Source organism: Nelumbo lutea, chromosome 2 (assembly GCF_056320005.1).
Source record: "Nelumbo lutea isolate HS-2025 chromosome 2, American lotus-T2T, whole genome shotgun sequence".
NCBI classification, from domain to species: Eukaryota; Viridiplantae; Streptophyta; class Magnoliopsida; order Proteales; family Nelumbonaceae; genus Nelumbo; species Nelumbo lutea.
This window is the reverse complement of record NC_142685.1, coordinates 6,182,930-6,209,801: the sequence shown is the minus strand read 5'-3', so window position 1 is coordinate 6,209,801 and position 26,872 is coordinate 6,182,930. Positions and strand designations below refer to the sequence as shown.

At 37.7% G+C, this 26,872-nt stretch overlaps 1 protein-coding gene across 2 annotated transcripts; it reads right to left on the bottom strand.

Annotated features, from left to right (window-relative positions):
* Positions 1-202: 202 nt before the first annotated feature.
* Positions 203-24,340, bottom strand: LOC148868286 (sporulation RMD1-like protein, putative (DUF155)). 2 transcript variants are annotated; one of them, XM_088967490.1, is made up of 7 exons: positions 23,718-24,340; positions 23,456-23,567; positions 16,683-16,842; positions 4,916-5,064; positions 4,667-4,818; positions 807-921; positions 203-632 (listed from the first exon to the last, which is right to left on the bottom strand). In XM_088967490.1, the coding sequence occupies exons 1-7, from the start codon at positions 24,119-24,121 to the stop codon at positions 492-494; spliced, it is 1,233 nt and encodes a 410-aa protein (XP_088823616.1). In that variant the 5' UTR covers positions 24,122-24,340; the 3' UTR covers positions 203-491. The 2 variants fall into 2 exon arrangements, with proteins under 2 accessions (XP_088823616.1, XP_088823617.1); XM_088967491.1 differs by lacking the exons at positions 203-632; positions 807-921 and adding an exon at positions 4,079-4,435 and having other exon boundaries at positions 23,718-24,320.
* Between the last annotated feature and the right edge of the window lie 2,532 nt (positions 24,341-26,872).

The following is a 26,872-nucleotide window of genomic DNA, read 5'->3' as shown; positions in this document are numbered from 1 at the left end:
CATATGAGAGTTTAACCATCAGAAACCCATACAGAAGATATTTATCATATCCCCCTTAGCACGTATAGACATATCCAGCGAAATGAGAGGAGAAATATCCCTCATTGACTCTAATGTCCAACTCTAGTATTATTTGCTTGCCATCACTTCAAAAACTTACTTGAACAAAAATGTATTCAAACATTGATGCAGACACAAAAACTGAAACTGAAGTGTATCATTACTTTTCAAAGAGGAAAAAAAATCTTCATAATCCTAAAGTCCACTATTTACAAATTTAAATTGAGATTATACAAAATGGCAAATGGTCATCACCATATGCCAAAATCATAAACTTTTCTAATAAGACCACTGACGATTAGGGGGGTATCAAAGAACTTTTGTATTAGGCTGCAAAGAGCGGCAAGGATTAATTCTGGAAGATTAAAATCACTGCATCTCTAACCTCATATCTTTTCACCACTTCATTCTGCCTTCAGCATTTTCACTTGCTATAGTGAAGTTATTGATGACTTGTGGGCAATATCATAAACAGAAATAAGAATCTCAGCACCAATCAATATAATGATAAGCCACTCCAGAAAATCTGATTTCCTATTTTGTAGAATCTCTTGTAGAAAGCGAATATTATGCTGCAGAAAAAGAGCAAAAAATTCTTTTTTTGATGAGCATATGTCACAATTTTCAGTGAAACAAACTAATTTACCAAAGCAGTACGCAACTACGCACAACGTTATTGTCAAATTAGATCAACAAACAAACCAAAAGTGAGGGCCAGATGGGTAAAACCACAGCCATTATATTACCTCCACAAACTTCAACTTGAAATCAAGGCTTGCAAATCTCTGAGTCAATTCAAATTCATCCCGAAGATATTCCCATATCTGAGCATACTTTGCATCTTTCCAAGCAATATCTGATCTGGAAATGCCAGAAAATGTTGTGAACATGTTACAGGTTATATAAACTAATGAACAATCAAAAAGTTTTATAGTGCGGATTGTGGACACATGAAAGTGTACCACCCTCTATGCCCAAAGTAGTATTAAGCCTACTAGTACTAAGATCATTTAAAACCAGGGTCCAATCCATCCATAAGCTACTAATATCTGAACAAAGCTGCAGAAAAGGGATAGCTTAAGTAAACTAATTAGAAACAGGACAATTTGTTTTTTTAATAGATTGAAACAGCACAAAGTTTGAATAGCAAAACTATATTAATATCATACTGGCTTAGACCAATGTTGAATTAGCCTTTTTGACATCAATAAATATGTAGATAAAGGTTTTGAGGAAAGGGTATCCTAAACATGAGATTCCAAAACTAAAACATTGGTTGTTGTTGGCAGAACCACGTCATACTAACTTCCTCAAATAGCAAATATATTCCAATGGGAAATGGATAGTCATATCCAAGTCCATGCTGTATCCATATCTGGGCATCATAGAACTAAATACTTTTGGGATAGTTAAGTCTTGTATGTATGGATTAATATAAGTTACAAGGCAGTTGTACATATAAGTTTATGTTACTCATCAGGAAAAAAAACAGAGACCTGAAGACAGAAGGAACTAAAAGAAAAGAACGGCATAATGAAAATAACAACAAATTGGCGTTTAAGATATCATTTTGGGACTAGACCCTCACTGAGGATCCCCATGAGGGGGAGGAATCTGAAAATGAGAAGTCACAGCAAAAGCAAAGGTTTGACGTCCCCATAATCTGAAGATGGGATCCAAAATTAATGAGATTCTTTTATGAATAAAATTGATGAGATATCAATCATAGGTAAGATAGTTGTAATAAAAGTTTTTTTTAAGGTAAGGTAAAATTGTATTAATATAGTCAAAAGGAAGTATACACGTGTGTTAGTTAACAGTACAAAAAGATTCTGTACATATGAACACAATTAAGAAACCCCAAAAAAGTCAACATTCAAAAAAGAAGATAGATAATCATCCTTAAAGTGCAGATTAATCTCAGCTATGCTCTTTTGCTTCCAATGATCTGATTTATCAGCATCTCTTCTTGATTTTGTTTTTTATCAAAGATCCTGCTATTCCTTTCACCCCAAACAGCCCAAATTACAGCCAAAGGAATAGCCACCCATAATATCAGCCTTTAGAGAATTGGAAGAAAAAAAGACGAATTCAGTCTGACATGGCATCTAAAATTGCATCAGCTAAGGTTCTCCAGATCCTTAATGGACATTGTCAACTAGGAGAAAGGGCCAGAAAAAAGAAAAACAGAGGTGTGGCAAAATGTACAAGTGAGAAAAAGAGGAGACAGAGCAAAATGATGAGAATCTAAGGTGTTGGTTTGTTGTTGGGGTCCTTGCTGAAAGGTTACACATCCTCCCAGGTCTAGTTGCTTTGTAGGAACAGGATGTCAAGTTGCAGGGTGGGCTTCTTTTTTCGGACTCTCTATATGTTCTTTCTAAGTTGCTTGCCCTGTATGTATTGTGTATACCATTTCCCTTTATTGCTTTAATATATTTTTTATTTCTTATTAAAAAACTCTAAAAAGGAAATAAGATGGGCCTTCAAGGAGACAAGGTGAGGTCGCCTAGTCACCTTGGCAATGGAATTTTTTGAATAAAAGGTAAGAGTCCTAGGGTAATTCCCTAGGTTACATAGCAAGCAGCAACCATCTTTCACTATTAATTGTCTATAATCTTCATAAAAAATGTATAAATAAACTAGTATTTTAATGCTTACCATTTCAGGTTTTGAAGTCTTTGAGGGTTCAAGACAGCATGCATGTTGATTGAACCCTAACAAATAAGAAAAATAATAAAAAGAAACCAGTATTTTAACTCACAAACTGAATAATTTAGTTTAATAATGTATTTTTATTATTATAATCTCAAAAGTTAAGAACATAAAAGTATCCAAGAGCACCATGTAAAAAATATCTTGGCAATTAAGCGAGGTGACCCTCCTGGAGCGCCTTATCGCCTAGGCATCACCTTGACAACTATGATGGACCTTGTAGCTTTAAGAACTAAGGCTCTATCATTAATACCAAGTTAGGAAAAAAACTCAGAAAAAATAGATGTGAGCAAAAAGAATGTCAAAAACGACTTTCCTATATCAAATTAAAAAATAAAAAAAAAATAACAGAAAAGTGCTTCTCCCAAAGGTATAAACTGTATAGTGGTGTGTTGAAACAGAAAACAATAACAATTGATCTAGGTTCTAAAAGTCATAGCAGTTTACAGATTAAGGGCTTACAGCTTTTTATCTCTTTGTAGATCTTTTGACAGGGACATTTTGTTCATAGATTAAGGGCTTACAAGTCTTTTATTGAATAGTGTCAGTTTTTTTATCAATCTTTTATTGTATAGTCTCAGTTTACAGTCCCTTGGTGTATTTGGGCTTATTTGAGTTTATTCTGCAATACAATACTTCACATTTTCAAAAAGAAAAATAAAAGCCATAGCATCTTAAAGGAATGAAAATCATAAAGGTACCTATTATATCCACCAAAAAGGGATACACCGTTCTAAATAAAATATTTATAATGGCCCAAAATGGAATAAGAAAAGGCACCGATTGGCAATGCCAAGAATAGTTTCACTTTTCTATCTTATAGAAGTCTCAACCACTGTGCAATATTTATGAAGAAGCCACATCAAAAAAAGAGAATGCAAATATATTTAAAAAAAAATGTTTCATAGAGCTATCTCAAATGCAGTGTTGGATGGACTCTCTTAAAGGGAAGGAGTTCCGTGCCAGACATATGTCAGAATTTGATGCTCCATGGATTCTTGGATTCTTGAGGACACTTTTATGTAACATTTCCTTTTTACCACGTAACTTATTTGGCATAAATGAACAGCTAATATACAAGATGAATGTCATTTTTCATATCAAACGTTACTTAGTAAAAATGGAAATATTTTATTTGCAGGATGTTAGAATTCAAAACATATGAACTAATTTAACAGTATATACTTTTCAACAGACATGTCTGCTGGTCCATGTTTTCCCATCTTTCCAAGTCAGATTATAGGACATGTTGGATTCTGACTCCAATGTCTACCTCCATGCAACATTGCTCAAATGAAGATGAAAAAAAAAATGGAAGATGGCCATGACCACTTTGATACAATGAGCAACAGCCTACAGCTTAACCATTTTACTTTTTTGAGAAAAAGTAAAGTATAATTTATTAATTGTATAAAATGGATGGCTTTACATGGGGTGAAGAATCCCCAAGAGAACTTTAAGAAGGCTAGGTTAAAAGGAGGGCATCAATTGAGAAATTGTATGCCTTCGCCCAAGAGGAAAATGTTTGCTAACATGCTGTGTATGATTTCATTTAAATGAAAGCATTTGCCTTCAAAAATCCTGCTGTTCCTCTCCATCCAAATAGTCCAAAGTACAGCTGCAGGTAGCATATTCCAAATAATTCTGCCATTACTAGAGAGACCTTCAATGCACCAAATAATACAGCTTAATCATTTTATAATAAGTTTGGCTTCAAATTGTTTAATGAAAATATTAAATAATTGATATGGCATTAAACAAAATGGAATGGTGAAACAGGACTCATGTAGCCAACGCCACACAGTTAGGATAAGGCTTAGATGATGATGGTGGTGGTGGTGGTGGTGGTTTTTCATGAACTGTGTCATTGTATCAGTGGTTGCATCACATTTACCTTTCAAAAAGCCCAAGTTTAAGAATCACATCAGCTAGATTAGAGTTTGCCTTTCCAACAAGCTGGAAAAGTTTTTTCCTTTCCATGGTGAAGGTGCCAGTTTTCTCCATTCCACGATTTATGTCTGTAAATTCTGCAACCATTCCATCAACCTATAAAAGAAAGTAGAGTTTTACGCACACTGTTAATGCTCAAGGGCAAAGTATGTAATTTTGCAATTGAAAAAATTATACATCAATTGGAAAATACCTGGCGAACATAGTAATCAAGAGCAATACTTTGACCAAGGACACTACCAATGGTACGAATACCATCAATGTTCAAATACTGCAGCATTATGTAATCCAACCCACCTTGCATCCATGTGTTTAAAGTTGGTTTTTCTCTCACTTCATACTCTAGTGACAAGCACACACGCCCACAAACATTTAAATAAGATAACAGTAAGTTGAGATAAATCAAAAGTATCTTGATTAATTGAAAAGATAAGCAAAATTCTTTCCTTCTGCGAAGTATTGAAATTCAAGCAAGGATGAACACATATCTAGCAATATATGGCAACACATGATGCAACCAACCAGTTTATCTTTTCATTTTGATAGGTAATCACCAAATTTACCCAGGTATTCAAAATAACATTACTTCGTGCATATGTTTGTACATGTATACATATGTGTAGCTGATACCATCGGTTAGAAACTAAGAATAAACTGACCTGATGAACAAATTTCAACTTGACCAACCACTCTCACCAGTTAGACTTTCAGCCCAGTTTTTTAATCACTTGTGTAATTCCTATGGTTATCTGGTATACCTTCTTACTATATGATTGTAATTCATGGATTGGCTAGTAAATCCAAGTACCACAGTTCAATTGAGCATAAATTTGTTCACTTTATCACATTGAGTCACCAAGTTTACGTTGTTAATTTTCAAAATTTACAAGGTTCTCCTTTTGTAATGGTAATCAAATCTTTACTAAAGTACAAAAAAGAACATTTTATGGTACAGGTGCTATTGCTAAGCAATTCTTTTAAGGTATAGTCTAGTCCTGGCTACCTGAACAATTAAACCCATTAATAACCAAACTCATCTTACATGAAACCATCTTGGGGGATGTATGGGATGACTCACGATACAACACTTTTCTATTTGTGTGTAAACTCAATCTTGGAAAAACCTATAGCCATGTTGTTTGGAAATATCTGGTGTGGGTTATAGGAAGAATGGGCCTTAGGCATCACTGGATTAGATAGATAATAGAGATGCTTGACATCAGTCCATTTCTCAGTCTTTGAGGCGTTAAGAGGTATCAACCAGGGGATCTTCTCTTCCCAATCTTATTTATTCAGGTTACTGAAGTTCTTAACAGGCTTGTAAGAAGAGTGATAATAGAGAATTTCTCAGGTGATTCAGACTTCAGAGTTGGCAGAGAAAGGAAGGTGGTCCCTCATTTCCAGTTTGCAGATGTTATGATTATCCTAAGTGAGATTCAGAATGAATACAATATTAGGACCGAAAATCATTTTACAGGCAGTGGAGCAAGTCTCAAGTCTTAGAGCCCGTTTGTTTTTTGGGTTTTGAGAGGGGAAAGTTGGTCAATGGGATTTTGGTCGGAAAATTCATTTTCCCTGGTTATCACTTACCCGGGTAAGTGATACCCATCTCCCAGGTGGGAAAGTAACTTCCCCACCTAGGGGAAAGTTGCCAACAGTAGGATGGGACAAAAATGCCCCTTTTAATAATGGATTTTTATGGATAAAATGGTCATTGTTTTATTTACCTGGGAAATAAAATAACATGGGTAAATGCAACATAGTTGTCAAGGCAATGCCTAGGCGACAAGGCACCCTTAAAGGCTCGCCTCGCCCAGTCACCAAGCAGTTTTCTATACTGTGTAATAAAATACTTTTATACTGTTATTTTTTGAGATTATAATTATAAAATAGACATTATTGAAAAAAAATATTCATTTTTGTGTTTATAAACTGTCAGTGAAGGGGTATTTCGGTCTTTGTACCTGTTGAGAGTGCTGATGTGTACTATTATGTTAGTTCGAGTGCCTCTTACTTAAATAAGGGCACTTATGTCTTTTCCAATTACATTAATAATATAATAACAGGTCTGGCCGAAACTAAGGTTGACTTTTTCCTATTTTCGAACCAGACCTTTTCTCTTCTTCCTCTTTCTTCCTTCTTCTTTCCTCTCTTCCTTCTTGCTGTTTACTTTACTTTTCAGCTAACAAACAAAACAGACTTCTAGGGCAGGCCGCACTTCAACATAAACTAATTTCTTTTTATTATTTTCTTATTTGTTGGGGTTTAATCAACACAAACATTGCTAACTGCTGTATTGAACCCTCAAAGACTTCACAATCTGAACCAATAGGGAAGAACTTAAATAGGGTTCAGCCCCTATATTTTTTGAATTTTCTTTTCTTTCTTTTTTTTTCTACTCATAAATATGTTGCTTTTCTAGACTTAAACATGAAGTTTATAATTTTCTTTTGAAAATTATGGATAGTTATTAAAGAAAGAAGGCTATGGAACCTAGGGAACTACCCTAGGATATGTGTTTTTTTTTTTTTTAAATCCATCACCTAGGCAACAAGGCACCCCCCCCTGTCACCTGGAGCCTCACATTGGCACCTTGAAAACTATGAAATGCAATTACCCAGGTAAGTAGCTTCCCAAAAACGAACGGGACCTTAAAGGTAACTGAGTAGGATTGTGAGAGAGTAAAAAAGCCTAGAGAAAGCAAATATGGATTGTGAGAGAGCAAAGTAGCCTCCAAAGAGTTCCCCTTGAGTGGCAACCCTAGAATAGTTTCTTTTAGGAACAATGTGGTAAATCAATGAGATTGGTAGCATGGAATACACATCTTTGGGTTGAACAATAACTTTTCTTAAATCCATCTTTGCAAGCCTTCCCTTCTACTTTCCTTAAAGTTTTCAAAGCCTATGAGTGTTGTTAAAAAGAATAAAGAAAGCCATGAAGGACTTTCTTTGGGAGCTGAGGGAGAATAAAAAGGACTCTGAACTAGGAAAAAAAAGATGTGCCTTAAAAGGGTACATAGATATTCAGATGTAGAGAGAAGAAGAGACAAAAAAGCGTGACCGTCTTAATTAAATGGCTCTGGATGTTTTCTACTGAGATCAATTCCCTTCACCATTCAGGTCATCAGAAGCAAATATGGACAGCACCAAAATTGCTGGGAATTTGGACCTTCTAGAAGAATAACTCACAAGTGCCTAGAGAAAGTAACTTAGTCTATTTACCTGTTATTTTTGAGATTCATCAAGTATGAGGTTGTGCCAGGCCTTATAGTTAAACTTTGGCAGGAAATTTGAATGGGTCATGTGTTTTCTGTCATTGATTTTCTAGACATTTGTCACATCTTCCACATTGCGAGCATGGATAAGAGAGATTTTGAATGTGAGGAAGCCATCAATATCCCCTACATATAGTTTCCCATTGAGAGCATGGATAAAAGGATCTGGCCTTGTGATTCTTTAGGGTTGTTTTCAAGGTCTTATTTCTTCAAAGCCCTTGATGAATGATGGATCACATTTGACTTTCCCTCCCTTCCCGGCCTAGGCAATATGGGTTGAACCCCCCCCAATATATAGTAAAAGCTCTTATCAAGAAATATCCTTGAAGATAATCAACAGTGGAGAGACGATCCAGAATAGATGGACAGTGGAGTTATTCTTTCACTACAAAGGTATGGAACCACTTTTTCCCTCTATTTGGATGCCTTGGAATGCTCCTTCAAAACAGTGGAGTTGTTTTCCAACTGATTAATGACTCATAATACTATTTGGGAAAAGATCCTTTGGCATTGTGTAAGGGCAATGATATTATGGAGAGTGTGGTGCAAACAAAATGCTAGGATTTTCTTAAGAACAAATTTCAGGACCCCAAACCACAGGAAGAGGTAGCTATATGGTATGGGTGGCACATTAGGCTATGAGTTCCAAGCAATCTCAATGAGCTCTATTCTAAGCAGGATTATCTCGTCCAAAAATGAACATAAACCGACCACAGGAGGAGGCACCAGAAGAGGAGAAGCTTAAACTAAACTTTGCTGGAAGCTCTCTAGGCAACCTGGGACTGTCAAAAGCATGAGCAGAAATTTTCAGAAACCATGAAGAAAGAGCACTGTGATGAGCTATAGCTTTTCCGGTGCCAGCTTAAGTGGGAAACTCTTTGAGAGCAGACTTCTAGCACTTCTCCAAGGCACAGATGGCAAGATGTAGAGGTTTTGAAGTGGAAGGTGACTGCAACTCTGCAAGGTAGCACTCACCTGGTTCCAATGAGAGTCTGAGGGGTAACGACTCCTAAGATTTACGACAAGAGAAGTTAAAAATATCTTTACATTTTTTTTATCAGTGTTAAAATATCTTTACATCTCATTTTAACTGTTTCATCAGGTGGATCCCTAGGTCTGCAAATAGTGTGGCTGATGTATTTAGCAAGGGAAGATGCTAACAGAAACCTGTTAGAATGGGAGCAACCAGGCCTAACGATCAATATTTAACAAATTTTTTATTACCTTTCAGTCATTAGGGTCAGTTTCAACTGTCCTGAAGCTGAAAGGTTTCAGCAGTAGAGAAGAATAGAGAAGAAGAAAAGAGTGGGATGTCGCCAGAATTGCATAGATCTGGCCGCCAACCCCTCTTGATTTATATACTTAAAATAAAAGAATGGAGGATTACAAGAATACCCTTAGTAGGGCGGCTACTTTAAGTAGTTGAACAGTCACAACTTAAAATAACATAAACTAATGGGGCCTAAGGCCCAATAACTTCCTAACTTAACAACTTAAAAACAAAAATAAAAGGCTGGCCCAATAACTTAAAATCGGCCCAACTCAACACTCCCCCTCAAGTTGGGAGTAAATGCCGCACATTCCCAACTTGCGTAGATCATACCCCAGCTTGTTCCTTGCAACAACTTTTGTAAGAACATCAGCAAGCTGCAAATCAGAAGCAATGTATGGGAGACAAACTTCCCTTGAAGTCGCCATTTCTCTTATATAATGCTTGTCCACTTCAATGTGCGTTGTCCTGTCATGCTGAACTAGGTTGTGGGCAATGTTAATTGCTGTCTGATTATCACAGTACAGCATCATAGGTTCTACTGCCCCAACACCAATTTCTACTAATAAGGAACGGATTTAGAAAAGCTCTAAAACTCCATGTGCCATGTGGCTCTATATTCAGCTTCTACACTTGACCTTGCCACAACTGTCTGTTTCTTACTTTTCCACGAGACTAGATTACCCCCAACAAGAGTGCAAACTCCTGATGTATATCTCCTATCATCAAGACATCCTGCCCAATTAGCATCTGTATAAGCCTCTAGCTTCAACTGTCCATAGTCAGCAAATAGTATGCCTCTGCCTAGGTGTCCCTTCAAATAAGCAAGAATCTTGTCAACAATCTCCCAATGCTGGACTCATGGGGCATGCATGTATTGGCTCACCTCACTCACTGCACAGGAGATGTCTGGTCTTGTCATACATAAATATAGCAGTCGCCCCACAAGTCTTTGATATCTCCCAATGTCCTTTACCAACTCACCTTCTTATGCATTAATTTTGTGATTCTGATCAATAGGAGTATTGGCAGCCTTTGTTCCAAGTTTCTCTGTTTCTTGTAAAAGGTCCAAAACATAATTCCTCTGAGAAGTAAAAATTCCATGCTTTGATCTTGCAACCTCAATGCCCAAGAAATACCTCAGCTCCCCAAGATACTTAATTTCAAATTCTCTGTATAGATTCTTCTTCAAATTGTCAATCTCACTCAGGTCATTTCCTATAACTACAATATCATCCACATAAACAATCAAAACTGACACCAGGGACCCCCTTCGCTTCACAAAGTATGGTCTGATTGAATCTGAGTGTAGCCAAAAGCAATCAAGGCCTTCCTGAACCTGTCAAACCATGCTCTGGGAGACTGTTTTAAACCATAAAGTGACTTCTTCAATCTGCATACCTTCCCCTTTTCAGCATCACTGTAGAAACCATCAAGAAAATCCATGTACACTTCTTGTAAATCCCCATTCAGAAAGGCATTTTTTACATCAAGTTGGAAAAAAGGCCAAGAATATGTAGCAGCAAGAGAAAGAAGGATCCAAATAGAAGTCATCTTTGCAACTGGTGCAAAGGTCTCTAAGTAATCAATGCCATAGGTTTGAGTGTACCCTTTTGCAACCAGTCTGGCCTTATACCTTCCAATACTTCCATCTACCTTGTATTTAACTGTATAAACCCATCCGCATCCAACAGTCTCCTTGCCTTCTATTAGATCCACAACCAGTCTGTCCTTATACCTTCCTATACTTCCATCTACCTTGTATTTAACTGTATAAACCCATCCGCATCCAACAGTCTCCTTGCCCTCCATTAGATCCACAATCTCCCATGTCTGATTCTTAAGGCTTTCATTTCTTCCTGCATAGTTGTCTTCCACTCAGGCTTGGAGAGAGCCTCACTAACACCCTTGGGTATAGACACAGAGTCAAGGGAAGAAAGAAAAGCTCGATAAGGAGAAAATCCATTGTAGGATAGATATTGTGAAATACAATGAGCAGTACACTTTCTCTTCCCTTTTCTGAGAGCAATAGGAAGGTCTAGGTCATCTGTAATGGGATTGGTTGAATCAATAGGAACTAAAACATTAGAGGGATCAAGAGGAATACCTGAGTCCATGTTAGCCGAATCTAGAGTTTCCAAGGAACCGATAGGAAGTGACGTGGGTTCTTCTGCAGTGGAATCAACCTCCCTATGAAGTCGTAGGTGTTGTCGTGAGTAACAATGAGAAACAGGATGCAAGGAAGGTGGTAAGATAGGTGACATAGGAGAATCAGACACAGGAGTGGACATAGGGATTGGAACTAGAAGAGGAATAGACTGCTCACTTACTTCCCCAAAACACTCCCCTAAAAAGAACCCTTCGAGAAAAATGATGTGGATTCAAAAAATGTGACATCCATAGTAACATACCGACTCCCAGAGATTGGGTCATAGTAGCAGTACCCTTTCTGATTTTCTACATACCCAAGAAAAACACACTTCTTTGCCTTTGGATCGAGCTTCGAGCGGTGAGGACCAAGAACATGTGTCACAACCAAAAACCCTGAGAGGGATGTAGAACATCTCCCCCTCAGGAAAAAGGAGGTTGAATGGGATGCTGAATCCAAGTACACAAGAGGGCACCCTATTAATCAGGAAGACTGTTGTGAGAACTGCATCACCCCAAAACCGAACTAGAACAGTAGATGTGATCATCATGCTTCTTGCAATCTCAACAATGTGTTTGTTCTTCCTCTCTGCTACACCATTCTGCAATGACTGTAAGAACAACTGCTCTGATGAATTACTCCATACTCTAACAAATATGAAGCAAGGTTCTTCTCAAAATATTCCTTGACATTGTCTGATCTGAACACATTCATTCGTACCCCAAACTGTGTCAGCACCATCTAATGAAATTGTCGAACCAAAGATGGTACCTCATCACGGGATCTCATTAAGTAAATCCATGAATATCAAGAAAAATCATCCATAAATAAAAGAAAATATCGGTAGTCACCCATAGAAGGAACACGGCATGGTCCCCACACACCAGTATGAATAACATCAAAAGTAGATGAACACCTTTTATTACTAGCTTTAAACGAACATCTACAATGTTTTCCAAGCTGGCAACTTTCACACTCTAAGCTAAACAAATTAGCAGACTCAAATAACTTCAGAAATAAGAAACGCAAAGAAGAAAAAGACAAATGTCCCAAACGATTATGCCAAAGCATAGTCTGACCCACAGACTCTTGACAAAATCCCCGCTAACATAATGACTCTAATGATGAGGAAGCGTATCCAGAAGGTAAATTTCATTCACCTCAGAACCACTCCCAGTCGTCCTCTTTGAAACAAAATCCTACAAAACGCAATGGCTAGGAGAAAAAACCACTAAGCAATTCAAGTTCTTAGTCAAACTACTAACAGATAATAAGTTAGAATTCAATCTGGGAACATGAAGGACAGAGGGTAGGGAAATAGAATCAGTAATCTTGACAGACCCCTTCCCAGCAATGGGAACATGAGATCCATCTGCTGTGGAAACTTTGTCTCTGCTAGAACAGAGTTGGTAAGAAGAAAAAATAATTGAACTATGGGCCATGTGCTTTGAGGCTCCAGAATCTATAATCCAATGAGGTCCCTCCTTACCTGTAGTAGAAACATAATTTGCAATGGCATGTGAACTACCTGTATGAGCAAAGGAAGTAGAATGTCCACCACCAGAACCACTTGTACCTAGCTGTCCACTTGTTACCAGATTAGGGCTGACTGTATCTCGTTGATTTGGTAACTTACCTATAGTAGAAACATAATTTGCAATGGCATGTGAACTACTTGTATGAGCAAAGTAGAATGTCCACCACCAAAACCACTTGTACCTAGCTGTCCACTTGTTACCGGATTAGGGCTGACTGTATCTCGTTGATTTGGTAACTGCCCATATCTCCCAAGTTCGGCCCTCACTGCAGCAACTGCAACAGACTCCAAAGTAGTTGTAGTAGGGGGGGCCAAGTAATCACCAGTGACTACCATGATAACATTTTCCTTCTTGTTTTTGAGTCTATTTGGCACAAGGTGAGAATGAAGCTTCTAGCAAGTATCTCTTGTGTGTTTAGGCTTCTTACAATAGTCACAAATCAGATCCTTCTTAACTTCCTTCTTGCTTTCACTGTCACCCCGGTCTCCACTCTGTTTAGGTTTCACAGTACTAACCATGGCTGACTGTTCAAGACCCGAATTCCTCATCATCGCATTCATCCTACTCTCTTCCCCTAATACAAAGGCATATGCCTGAGAGAGAGTAACGCTATCCTTGGAAGGGATATGTTGCCTTGCAATATCATACTCGGGATTGAGACCAACAAGAAATTCAAAAACCCTAATCTTCTCTAAGAGTTTCTGGTAGGCAGCAGCATCCTTAGTGGTTTCCCAAACCACTGTCTCCAGATGGTCAATCTCCTGCCACAGGGTTTTAAGGCTTCTGCAACCCCATCCCTAGCAACATTTTCACTCTGTGAAAGGGCTTCTGCAACCCCATCCCAAATTTCCTTAGTTGTATTTGCCCACAAAAAATTTTTACTTATATGAGGCAGCATAGAATTGCATAGCCAAGTCATTACTATATAATTTTCCTATACCCATCAAGAATTGTTGGCCTCGGGTTTCACTTCCTCATCAGTGATATACCCCAACTTCCCACAAGCACCAATGACCATCTTTGCAGATTGTAACCATTCTAAAAAGTTTGTACCATCCAACTTAACTATAGTGATGGCCCCAGCCTCAAAAAGGTCTCCAACACCTCCCCCTTGTCCTGTTTCACTTCCGGTTTGTTTTCAACTCTGTGACCCTCCATTATTCCCAACAAAGAAAAAATCCCTTTCAGGCACCACACACACACCCTTTTGGAACCCTAGGTGGTCCTCCCACAAAAGATTCCCTTTTCGCGGGACGGGAGAAGAGAGAGAAAACAGTCGCTCCCTCTAGAAGCCTCCAAAACAAATGGGACTTGAACTGCCCCCTTCAGAAAACTCCAAGGAACCCTAAAAAATTAGGTTGCCACTTCCTAGGTCAAAATCGAAAAGTCCTACAAGAACAGAACTCTCCCCCTTTCTTAAATTCTTCCTGAATTTGATGGGAAAGCCTAGACCAGCTACAGGGCAAAACAGATCCACCAAAAAATCCAAAAACTGGGCTTACTTGAGGTCTTTCAACCTCTCATATCACCATGCAGTCAGCCGATCTAGGGCTGCATGATAGAGCAGCTCAAGAAACCTTCGACCTGCTCTGATACCAAGTAGAAATTGTTGATAACAGTTTCAGATGAATGCCTTGTGAAGAAAAGTAGAAGCAGCTGAAAGATTTCAGCAATAGAGAAGAAGAAAAGAGAGTGGGATGTCGCCATAATTGAATAGATCTGACCGCCAACCCCCTCTTGATTTATATACTTAAAATAAAAGAATGGAAGATTACAAGAATACCCTTAGTAGGGCAGCTACTTTAAGTAGCTGAACAGTCAACTTAAAATAGCATAAACTAATGGGCCTAAAGGCCCAATAACTTTCTAACTTAACAACTTAAAAATAAAAAATAAAAAGGCTGGCCCAATAACTTAAAATCGGCCCAACTCAACAGCCTTCTAATAAAACTCCATTTATTAAAAAATAAAATATAAAAATAAAAACTTGGGCTGACAAGAAAAATAGCATGGAATCAAGTCTGGGAGTTGATAGCCAGGACCAGCATTCAGTACTGGCCTATTTTTTCATGGCTAATAGAGATTCGAGAATCAGTACAGGATGAATAAGTTCATTATTTGCAGTGAAGGGAATCTAACAACTATAATTTCCCCTCTTTTCCTATTATTTGAAACTCTGACTCCCCCTTCAACTAAGTTTTCCAAATATGTCCAATTACGTACCTTCTACAAAATTAGTTACCACTAGCACCTTCAAATATGGCTGAAAACAAACTGGGCTATGTAAAAGTTTGATTAAGCGAAGAACCTAAGTAGGCATAGCCACCTTAGGTATCAAGAACTCTTGCAATTTGCAACCCACTGATAAATACAACAGGAAGGAGCTAGCTACACCCAGCCCACTAGGGAGTAGGCATGTCAGCAGATGCATGCTCACATACACAGATTTTTTTATCAGCAGCTCACATACACAGAAATCAAAGCTAAGAAACTAAGAATTTGAAACCACTTGGCCTACATCATTATGATTGTGATCTTTTCAGGCTTCCTCTGCTTTTTATTAATCCAACCACTAGAGATTCTACTCCCCTGTATCAATTTCCATACTAATATGTTTTTTTGATAAATGAGTGGTATTTTATAAAACAAATATCAATACCCAATTGGAAAAAACAAAAGTGAAAAAAAAAGAATATTATGGGCACTGGACCCATTTTAAATCCACAATGATACATTTGGATGGCTACTCCCTAAGAGCTTGCCCAGTCCAGTAAAAACTGGGTTCAAGTCATACTGCATGCACTTTAACAATGACTTGTCCAAGTTCAGTTTTCACACTAAAATATAAAGGTAGTAGAAGGGGCACTGTTTATAATAGAACTAGAACCATTGCAAATGGCACATCTTCATCTATTAGAATAGACAAAAGATTTGTGCTACCAGTATCATACACCAACTTTGTCTACATCATGAAATCAGAACCCAGCTTCCTCAAACCTATGGAACTTTCTTTTTTCTTTTGCTGTCCAGCTCTTCCTTGTTATGTTATTTAATCAACAAAATCTACCTAATTCCAGGCCTTGCCTCCCAAAACATGATGATTAACAATGGCTTATGGGAACATATTATATACAGAGGATGCAGTTGAGGAAAATTGACCTATGTTCATGTGTCAAACTGAAGATTACTATGCATTATGCCAAAAATCTGGATTTGCTACTAATTCAGGAATTATTTACCACATGAAAACACACATCTAGCCATCAATCAAAATGTCCAAAGGTAGGAAGAGTTCATACTTTGTCCCAAAACCAAATAATCCTGAAGATAAGGGACTCAGTTCCCAATCCATCTCCAAGGGCATGACAGTTGATACGTAGGGTCGGATCACCTTTAGGCCTCAACCCTAGCCACCCCATCCAAGATCAGGTTGGGTTAAACCCCCAAAGTTTTGCCAACCCAACTTCTAAGAACCCCAACCCAATCAGGCTGTGTCAGTCAGGTTTCAGGTTGACCTATACCAGGTTTCACCCCTATCTCTTGAGCCTTCTCCATTCCGTTAATGATCAAAAGAAAATATTTTTTGAGCCATTCCAGTTTTTTGTATATTTTCCCATGTTTCTTGCATTTTCCGAGAATATTCAATGCTAAAAAACTTTGTTGCATTAAACGTCAATGTAAAGGGAAAATGAAGGGCTAATTTCATATTTAATCAAAATAAGACCTCACCATCCTTTCTCATTTCAGGAAGCAATCCTGAAGCATGTCTTTCTACAATCTTCAGATACCCATCAACCTCATGATCACGAATATTAAATAAGACAATGGATCCATATTGAAAAACTATCATGTAAGAGCAATCACTCCCACTTAAACTAGCTCCACAACCCTGAAAAAAATGAGAACTCAGTGCATAAATATCATTTTGACATTCAATTAAATATAAAGGCAAACAAAGCAAGCCCTTGAATGAAAAATATTATAAGAAAGTTCATGGTACATGATTCATTATCCATTATACCATGCCCATTGTGTTTTTTTTTCTTTTTCTTTTTTTTTCTTTTTTTTTTTTTGGGGGGGGGGGGGGGGGGGGGAATTGTCAAAAACTCACCATGAGTTTTCAGCATTTCTCTTAAATTCACCACGACTTTTCAAAATGTCTAAAACTCACCATGTCACTAACTTGACGTTAAAGAGACTAACAGCTGTTAATATATTACCACTTTAACCTTCATAGAAAAATATAAAATATATACATATATTTTAATATTTAGATATGAAAAAAGGAAAAAGTTCAAAAAATATTTCAAATATAAAATACATAAAACACAGAAATTGGGAAAAAATATAAAAAATTATAGGAATTGCACACAAAATAAAAAATTATTTTCAATTTATGAAAACTATAGAAATTGAAAAACAATATTAGAAAATAAAAATTGTAGAAAAACACCAAAAATTATAGAAAAGCACGTAAATTGCAAATAAATAAAAAAGTACAGAAAAAAATTATAGATAGTAGAAAATAGAAAATTGTAAAAAAACAGAAATTATTAAAAAAAAATAGAAATTATAACAAAACACTAAAATGTAAAAAAAAAAAAGAAAATTGAAAATGAAAAAGACCCTTTTCCTCTAACTCACCATTCAAGGGTGATTTGGTCATAAAAATTGTTATTTATGCTGACATGGACACCTCTGTTAAGAAACATTAACGGTGTACTAACGGAAGGTGAGTTTTGGAAAATAAAAACTTACTAACATGGTGAGTTTTAGACGTTTTGAAAAGTTGTGGTGAGTTTAAGAGAAATGCTGAAAAGTCATGGTGTGTTTTAGACAATTTCCCCTTTTTTTTGAAAAAAAAAAAAAGTAAGCAGACAAGCCAGACCATAACACCCAAGTGTAAGAAAGAGAATACTAGATATGGGTTCTTTTGTTTATGGATGAGAATACAAGAAAATAATCAATATAATGCAATTTGTCACATGTATCATTTCGTAGTGATATCACAAAGTGGCAGGTATACCATATAGGTATGTTATTTTTATGCAAGGAAGAAGCAACAAATATAGCAGAGATCTTTTGTTCCATTTTTATTTTTAGAAGGAAACAAAATAATATGTCAAAAGGGGAGTGTAGATGAAAGGATGTCAGAAAAGCACAAAGTTATGGAAAAAAATCCCCCCCTACTATAATAATTTACTCATGTATGAAACTACAACGTTTTATTAGAAACTGACCAGAATTTCAGAATTTATGAAGTCGGAAGAAGATAATATAAAAATAGTGTTTTAAAAGCGCAAGGTGCAAGGGCCAATTTGCACTCGAGGCAAGGCATGCGTCTTTTTGAAGCAAGGCGCAAATTTTAAAAAAAAAAGGTAAATATTTAAAAAATGTTAGAAAAATAATAAATAAATAAATAATATTGAGCATAATATTAATAAGAAATATAAACTTAAATTTTAAAACTAATGGTTAAAAAACCTATTATCTAAAATCAGAATACATAAACATAACATGTAAAGCATATTCAAATGGAAATTCAAAAATAAAATCAAACATATAAAACATTTTCAAGCATGTAAAGCCCACTCTCCTTTTTTCCTCAATTGCATTACTTCAAGTAGCTAATGTGATGTAAAACGTATTACATTCCTGATTCTACAAGTTGCCTTTGTGCCACGCCCCTCGAGGCAAGCCCACACAAGTCCATGTTCGGGTCTTAAATTCTTAATTCTCACACAAAAAATAATGATTTTATAATTTTAATTGCCTTTTAAGAAGATATTTTATTAAGATGAATGAATGAACAACATTAGCAAATAGGGAGTTCTTGGACTTGTTTGGTCTTGCCTCAAGGGGCGTGGTCAGGAGTCTGGGGGCAGAGCCCCCGGCCCAACCACTAGGTTCAAAAAAAAAGTAAAAAAAAAAAAAAAACTTACAATTTTCAAAAGGCACACGCCTAGACGCATCTTTTAAATCACACAAACACGATTTGAAGGAGTAGATTATGGTTGTGAAGTATTGATTTGGTGTTGATAATGCACCATGGTGAAGTGTTGAGTTGTCATCATTCAATGATTTAAGGGGGCTGGTTATGATTGTGAAATTGTGGCTGAGGGCATTGTTGCTTTTGGAAGATGGATGGTGTAGCTCATAGTTAATTGGCAATCTCCACAACCATGTCCCCAACAATGTAGTATTCCTCCCTGGAATATTCCCAAAACTTAATCTTTCAAATGGGTAAGGAGATTAGCCAATGTTGTGGCTGACAATTTGGCAAAGCAAGGGACTCTCAGGGAAAGCTTGTTTTGGGTTGTATTGTAAGATTTGAGTTTTGTATGGGGTCAACACTCAGGCTCTGAGTGGTTGACAGTACTGTACTTAATTGTTATTTTAATGAAAGTTACTGCTTCCGATATTATTTAAAAAAAAAAAAAACGTACTTATACACACCATTTCCCAATTTACTCTACGATCCCTCTCCTCCTCCCCTGGCTCAAATAAAAAGTCTCTCATCATCTTTTCTAGCCTTCTACTTACCCCTTTTGGAATCCTAAACACTAACAGAAAATTAAACAGACAACTTTGCCTAGTGTAGATCTAATCAGGGGGATCCTTCCTCTTAGGGACAAATAACTACTCATCCATGAAGCCAGCCCACTGGTGGATCTTTCAATTGCGGGGTTTCAAAAATTGCTACTTCTCAAATTATCCCCAAAAGTAAACCCAAGCAAGTCAAGGCCATTGCAAAACCACACAACCCAAAATTCCCACACCTTCTGATATCTCCCTTTCTTCCATATTCAATCTCACAATATAACTTTTGTCAAAATTGATTTTCAAATTGGACATTTTTTTCAAAAGTTTGAACAATCAATTTTAAATTTCCCACCTATCTAAAATCACCCCCTTCACAAAATAAAATTTTGTCATCAACAAACTGTAGGTGAGTAATCGGTACCTCTTCTCTCCCGACCCTCCATCCCCTTATTCAACTTCTAGAATCGGCCCTATAAATAAGCCTTCTGAATACATATGCAATCTTTGTGAATAGAAAAGGAGGGAAGGGGTCCCCTTGTCTAATTCATCCAAGGGCTAGAAAATGATCCACCACAGTCCTATTTCCCAAAATTGAGTAAATGGCAAGCCCTAACACAGCCCATCAGCCATCTACACCATCTTTCACCAAATCCAAAACTTTCCATAACATCGAACAAGAAACCCTAATCAACCAAGTCATAGTCCTTCTCCATGCCCAGCTTACAGACAAAACCTTTATTTCCAACCCTTTTCATGTCCTTCACACTTTATTTTGCAATTAGAATCTGATCAATAATTTGCTTGTTCTTAATAAATTCCCCCTAAGAGTGAAACTATGGAGGGGAGGGCAGCCCTAATTGAAATAGGATTCAAGATGGCTCAAAGTGGTAATCAAGTACATTATGCAGGTAATAACATCGCTACTTTGCATATCTACAATATTGTCACCAAATTATGTTATAATCCTATCCCATGTATTCCACACAGTGTTGGTAGTGTTCATTGTGGAATATATCAATTCTAATAAAATTTCATGCCACTATCCATGGAAATGGAAATGTGTCATGGAAATATTAGGAAATTATAAACATTTTAAACCATAGTTCTTAGTGTGTCATTTGGGGTAGCAACAACAAGCTGCACTCACTGGATAATATGGTTTTCTGCTTGATTAATAACATGTTTGTATTTTATTAAAGGAACACAATTAAGTGTTGTGACCATACGAACACATCAAAACCAAATCACCCAAGCAAGCACTCACTGAGTGATTTGGTTTTCATTTGGTAGATAGCATGACATTTTTTTTTATTCAACAGCATGATATGTTTTATTGGAGGGTCAAAAGAAAGTATTGCGACCATGCGAACTCATTTTTCCGCGTGTTAAGTTGTCTTTGTATTTCTTGATTTTCTAAACAATGGACCTTATAGGCATAGTTTTCAAAGCGTCGAAGCAACACTAGGCGATATTTTTTTTTTGAAACCCATCTTTCACTTTAAATTGTCACTTAGTTGCCTAGGTGATGGCTTTTTTTATTGAAAAACATGAACTTTAAGGTAATTCCTTAGGTTTCATAGCAAACAGCAATCATCTATCACTATTAATTGTCTATAATCTTCAAAAAAATGTATAAGCTTCAGTTGAAGCATAGAAAATCAACATATTCATAAAAAAATGGAAGAAAGAAAAAAATATATATCAGCACATAAATGGGATAAGCCTCTATTTTCTGTCCTAGGAAAAGAAGAAAAGAAAAGAAAGGGTGAAAGAAGAAGAAGAATAATATGTGTTGATTGGAAAATTTTATGAGTCCTTTCATGCTTATCAGCTCAAATTTTGAAGTCTTCAAGGGTTCAAGGCAATATACATGTTGACTGAACCCTACAAATGAGAAAAATAACAGGAAAAAAAAAAACTAGTACCGTAACTTGAGCTGAATAATTTAGTTTGATAATGCCTATTTTATTATTATAACCTCAAAAAGTTAAGGATATAAAAGTATCCAAGAGCACCGTGTAAAGGTATGTCTTCACAACTATGGGGTAGTCCAAATAGGGCATGGATAGAAGTAGTAAGAAATGATTTAAGTGATAATAATTTAACGATGGATATAGCATTAAACAGAATGAACTGGTGAAGTAAGATTCATGTAGCCAACCCCATATAGTTAGGATAAAGGCTTGGATTATGATGACTATACTCTAGAAGGAGTAACATGGGTCTACATCATTGTTATTGATTTCAGAAATGGGGAGCATTACAAATTAATAGAAGTAAGCACGGCAAAATCCACTCAAAAACCATACCTACTACAATCCATCCCTTCACCTAGAGGATGAACATTTAAGCACATATAGAAGCAGATAGATGGCAGAACCAGTGCCTCATCCAATTACTACTTTTCCAATGTTCTACCAGCCATGGACGACCAGCCCAAACGAGAATCTCAAACAGCAGCATATTCACATTTAGGCCCCGTTTGGCGCGTCTTTTCGCGCGGTCTTTCGGCTGCTTACAAGCCAGGAAGACTGAAAATCGGTCTATTCCCATTTGGCACGAGGAAGATCTCGCCGCCAAAAGATGGGGTGCTGAAAAGATGCGAGAAGCCCATTTTGGGCTGATTTTGGGAAGCTCCAAATGAAGCTTCCCGCGTCTTCCACGTTTTAATCTCGCGCGGAAAGACCCAAAACAACGCACGGAAAGATGTGTGTCTGCCAAACGGTCTTCGGGCTGCCCACATCTTATGTCAAAAGCTCAATGCGTCTATTGACACTGTCAGAGCAACGAGAAGATCTTCTCAAAAAGACTTGCCAAACGGGCCCTTATACTAGGTAGCCTCATTAAATACAAGTAAGAGATAGCTTGCACCAAGAAAAAAGGAGTCCTCCAAATGACTTTTTAAATATTATGTTTCTAAAATAGGAGGGTCTTCAATTTTGGAGATCATGAAGAAAATATTTGTTCAATATGCTGCTTCTAAAGAAAGGAGGATCTCGAATTATGGAGATTAGCCATTAGAATATTATTAAAAAAATACTTTGGTTATAAAACATCATCTTCATGCGCTATAATGCTATTGCTAGACTAGTTCCTTGTTGGCTATTCAATTTCCTATAAATGTTTCATTTGTTGTTGTAAGAGATAAAGTGGTTATTTGGAACGTCTGAAGTTGTTTTTCATTGATTTAGAGTAACCAGAATTATCTTCCTCTCCTGCCAACATCCTAATTTCTTGTTACTGTTACACTTTCAAGTTGCTACATCACCCATGAAGTAAATCTCAATCTAAAGACATATTCCTACTTCTGCTATTCTGTTCCAGCCCCCATCCTTGTGCTGAATGTGTGTGTGTGTGTGTGAGAGAGAGAGAGAGAGGTGAAACCAAATCCCCTACAGAAGCTTCTATAGGAAATCTCTGTAAAAGGCAGTCAGGGGTGCAGTTTCATCATTGGCTATAGAATGATAGACAGTATTCTGATGAGAAAACCTTTCTCAGGTTGGCTATAGGGTGATAAATGGTGCTCTGACTTCTGACCAGAAAACATTTATCAGGTTCCCATGTTTTTGCACTGTAATGGTAAACATAATGCATGGACTGCTTTGTTTCTGTTGCCATGTTACAATAGGGTTTACCATATCTTCCGTTTTCTCTCACCAACATCAAACAACAACAACAACAAATTCGAATGATTACTATTTTTTTCTGCGCACCAGTTTAGCTAAAATAGAAAATTATTTAAGTTGATTAGGGATGAAACAACAACCAAAATATAGTAATTTATCAAATAATTGTTTCTGAATGCCTGGCATTCAAGCTTAATTAACCAATGATCTGAAAATCAAATAAGATGTCTAAACTTGAATAACAAATAGCCAAATACCGGAACAAACAGAAATGAAGAAAATAGTCTAGTCTAGAAATAAAAGGAAAAAAATGATTGAGTATGGCGAACTTACGCTGGGGTCGGACTTAACGTCTCCGAATCGAAGGACAACATAATTAGTCATGCGAGAAGTAGGCGGGATGAAATTGGCTTTATTCTGATCAACTAGACTTCTCAGATCAATACTGCAGTTGAAAACAATGAAAGTTAAACCGTTGTTAACCTCAAAATATATAAACTCGCAACCAAAGTCACGAAGAATTCACCGCTGAAATAAGAACATGAATAGACAAAATTAAAGAACAAAAAATGAGATGGGAAGATGGGGATGAAACCTAGTAGAGAAGAAATAGGCCCTAACAGGAATGGAAGGTTTCATCTCCTCCTCCTCGGTTATGATGCTGCTAGGGCCACCGCCGATCTCCGAGCAGGAAACGGACTCGTTCCAGTCCAATGTGTGCGCCGAGGGGATTGAAGAAAGCCCTCGAATAACAAGGGTACGGCAGTCGGAACCGAAATTGGAACCGCTCGGCCTTGAATTGAAAGACAAGTTCCGCTGGAAGGTTGAGGATTTCGTGGTGGAGAAACAACGGGGTGATGTTGGAATAACAAGGCAATAGTTTGAAAAAGCTGGTTTTGCTCTGAACGACGTAGCTGGTGACAAAGACGATGAAGTAGAAGACAGCAGAAGCATCGTCTTCAAATGCTTGTCAATGGAACGACCTCGCCACATTTTCATCCCAACATCATATGCTTCGCTCTGCTCTTGTTGCAGCTGCTGCCACTGCCAGACGCTGAGAGGCTTGCGAAATAAGCAAGAGATCAACGTGAGCCCAGACAGGGTTTATACTTTATAGTTTCCACCGGAGAGTAGACACCGTTCCAATACCAAAGTACTCTGACTTTTGAAGCCACAATGGAACGAAGATATCGAAATGACGAGGCACAGGCATAAGGCAGCTCATAACCCTGCTTCGTAACTTGTCTTTTAGCGTCTAATCTGTGGGACCCAGTGGTGTCTATAGCGAGATCATATCGGCGCCTCACAGTGCCCTATGGTACATCTCAACCGTGTATTGAGATCATCTCCCAGTGATGACATGTATGGAGATGTTCCCAATACACGCTGCGATGTGAATGTAGGGCGCTGATGTGATATCGTCTATAGAAAAGGGATAAGGGGTTTATACTTTCTACCGTTTGTGGACCTTGTGGTGGTCATCCCTTTTACGAACCTGAACACGTGTCGTTAAAATAGCTGTGTACAACATTGGTGGACATAAAAGGGCGTCCATCCGGCGACCTGAACATTGCCATGGCCACGACCCACATTAGGTGAGACGATGTAGTCATTTAGACCATGGTCCGACCAATTGACCGGTTTTACCATTCGAGTGTCACACAAATGTTTAGCTGGAATGATGATGCTTTGTTTTTCACTTTTAAGTAGGGGTGAGCAAAAAAAACCGAACCAATCGAAAAAACCAAACTGAAAAATTGGTTAACCGAATCGGTCAGTTCGGTTTCAATTCAATATTCTTAAGAAGCTAATAGTTTTGGTTCGATTTCAGTAAACCATTTAAAAAAACGGCGGCTAATCAAACCGGCTGATATATATAATATTATATATGTTATATTATTTTTTTTTCAAATTCGACTAAAGGAGTTTGATAGTCTCAGAGACTGTCGTTAGACCTGTTCATGGGCCGGGCTGGGCTTTTGCTCTTTATTAACATAATTTTTTTAAGCCCAAGCCCAAGCCCGGCCCGACCAATGGCCCTAAAACAGGGGCCCGAGCCTGACCCTCATAAAAAGCCCAAAGCCCGACCTGGGATTCTGAGCGTTGGTGCCCTCTGAGGATTGAGGGAATGGTGCCTGTAGAGTTTGCCGATTCCTAGGAGTCTAAGAGTGAGAATAGAAACCAATCAAGTGAAAAGATAGAAGATGACAACAGTGCCAGCCAGAGAGAGAGATAGAGAAAGAGAGCTCATTGCTCGAGAGATAGAGAGAGACGATCTAGATCTGGTGGCACCAGCCACCGGTGCCTGAGTTCATAGAATGAAAGCAGTGCATCTGGGTTCTAGTGGCATCGGCTGGAGAGAGAACTGAGAAGATAGAAGACCTAGTTCTAAGAATAAAAAGAACTGAGAATGAGAAGAAAATGGTGCCAGTTAGAGAGAGAGAGAGAAAGAAAGATGACTAGTTTTGGTGGCACCGCCTACCAGTGCATGAGTTCGCAGGTGCAGCTGGGTTCGCCGATTCTGAGAGTTGAGAAGAAGAAATGAGAGCCACTTCAGAGAGTAAGAATGAAAATAAAATGTATTTAGGGTTAGGGTTAGGCAATTTAGGAAAAGTCAGACCAAGCTTTTTTAACAAATCCCGAGTCTGACTCGTAAAATAGCCGGGCTTGGACTTTTAGACTCGAGGTCAAGCCCACAGGCTATAACACATGCTCAAGCCCATCCGGGGGGCGGGCCATCGGACTACCCGACCCATGAACAGGTCTAATTGTTAGCATTACCAGCCTGACAATGCTAGACTGACAGTCTTGAGTGTCACAATTCGACAATGCAAGAATGCCAATTTGAAACTTTCAATTGTTTTTTTTTATTAAAAAAGTAAAATTTCAATTGAAAGTTGGGCGTTGCGGCAGTCTCCATTAATTGCCCATCGGTTACTTTACTTTTCGTACTCCCTAATGAAATAATACAAAGACTCATTTTCGTACTCCCTAATGAAATAATACAAAGACGCATAGAAAAGCCACCCCCTACCCACTTCTTTTTCTTATAATTTTCTCGTCGGCTTCCTCATCTTCCTTCTCCCTGGTATCGTCTCCATAGTTCAACGCTCCAATATTTGGGTATTTGTGTATTCATGGCCAACTACAGGTCCAGGTTGTACGGGGATGGGAGGATGTAAATGCAAAACTTCTATTATTTTTCCCAATCCCCACTCTAGACGGTGCGCCAACCACCAGCACTGCAGCAGCTGCAATATCAAGCGGCAACGCCAGTCACCACCTTGCGAGCAAGCAAGCACAAACAGCAGTACCAAGCCCATGAAACAGACTTCTGTCTATCTTCTCTTTCTCACCTCTACTTTCTACGTCTCCGACAACAACCACCATCTTTAAAGAACCCGTCGTTGACAACAACCACCCAAGTCACCGACAATTTTAATTTTTTTTTTAAGTGAACAAAAAAACGAAAAATTGAATTGATGGCATCGCTCCGTTTTCAGTTTAGATATTTAAAATACTAATCGGGTTGGTTCAGTTTGAAAAAATACCCCACGGTTCAGTCCTACTTTTAAGTTTGTCAACGGGTCGGTTTTACCCGATCGATCGAGCCGATTGTACCGATTCTCCTTAATTGGGTCGGTTTTGGTTATAACTTGTTCCAAACCGATGACTAAACTTTTCTTTGTGATTAAAAAAAAAAAACTTAGTTTATGATTTTTTATCATAATTTTGTGTAGAATGGTGCAT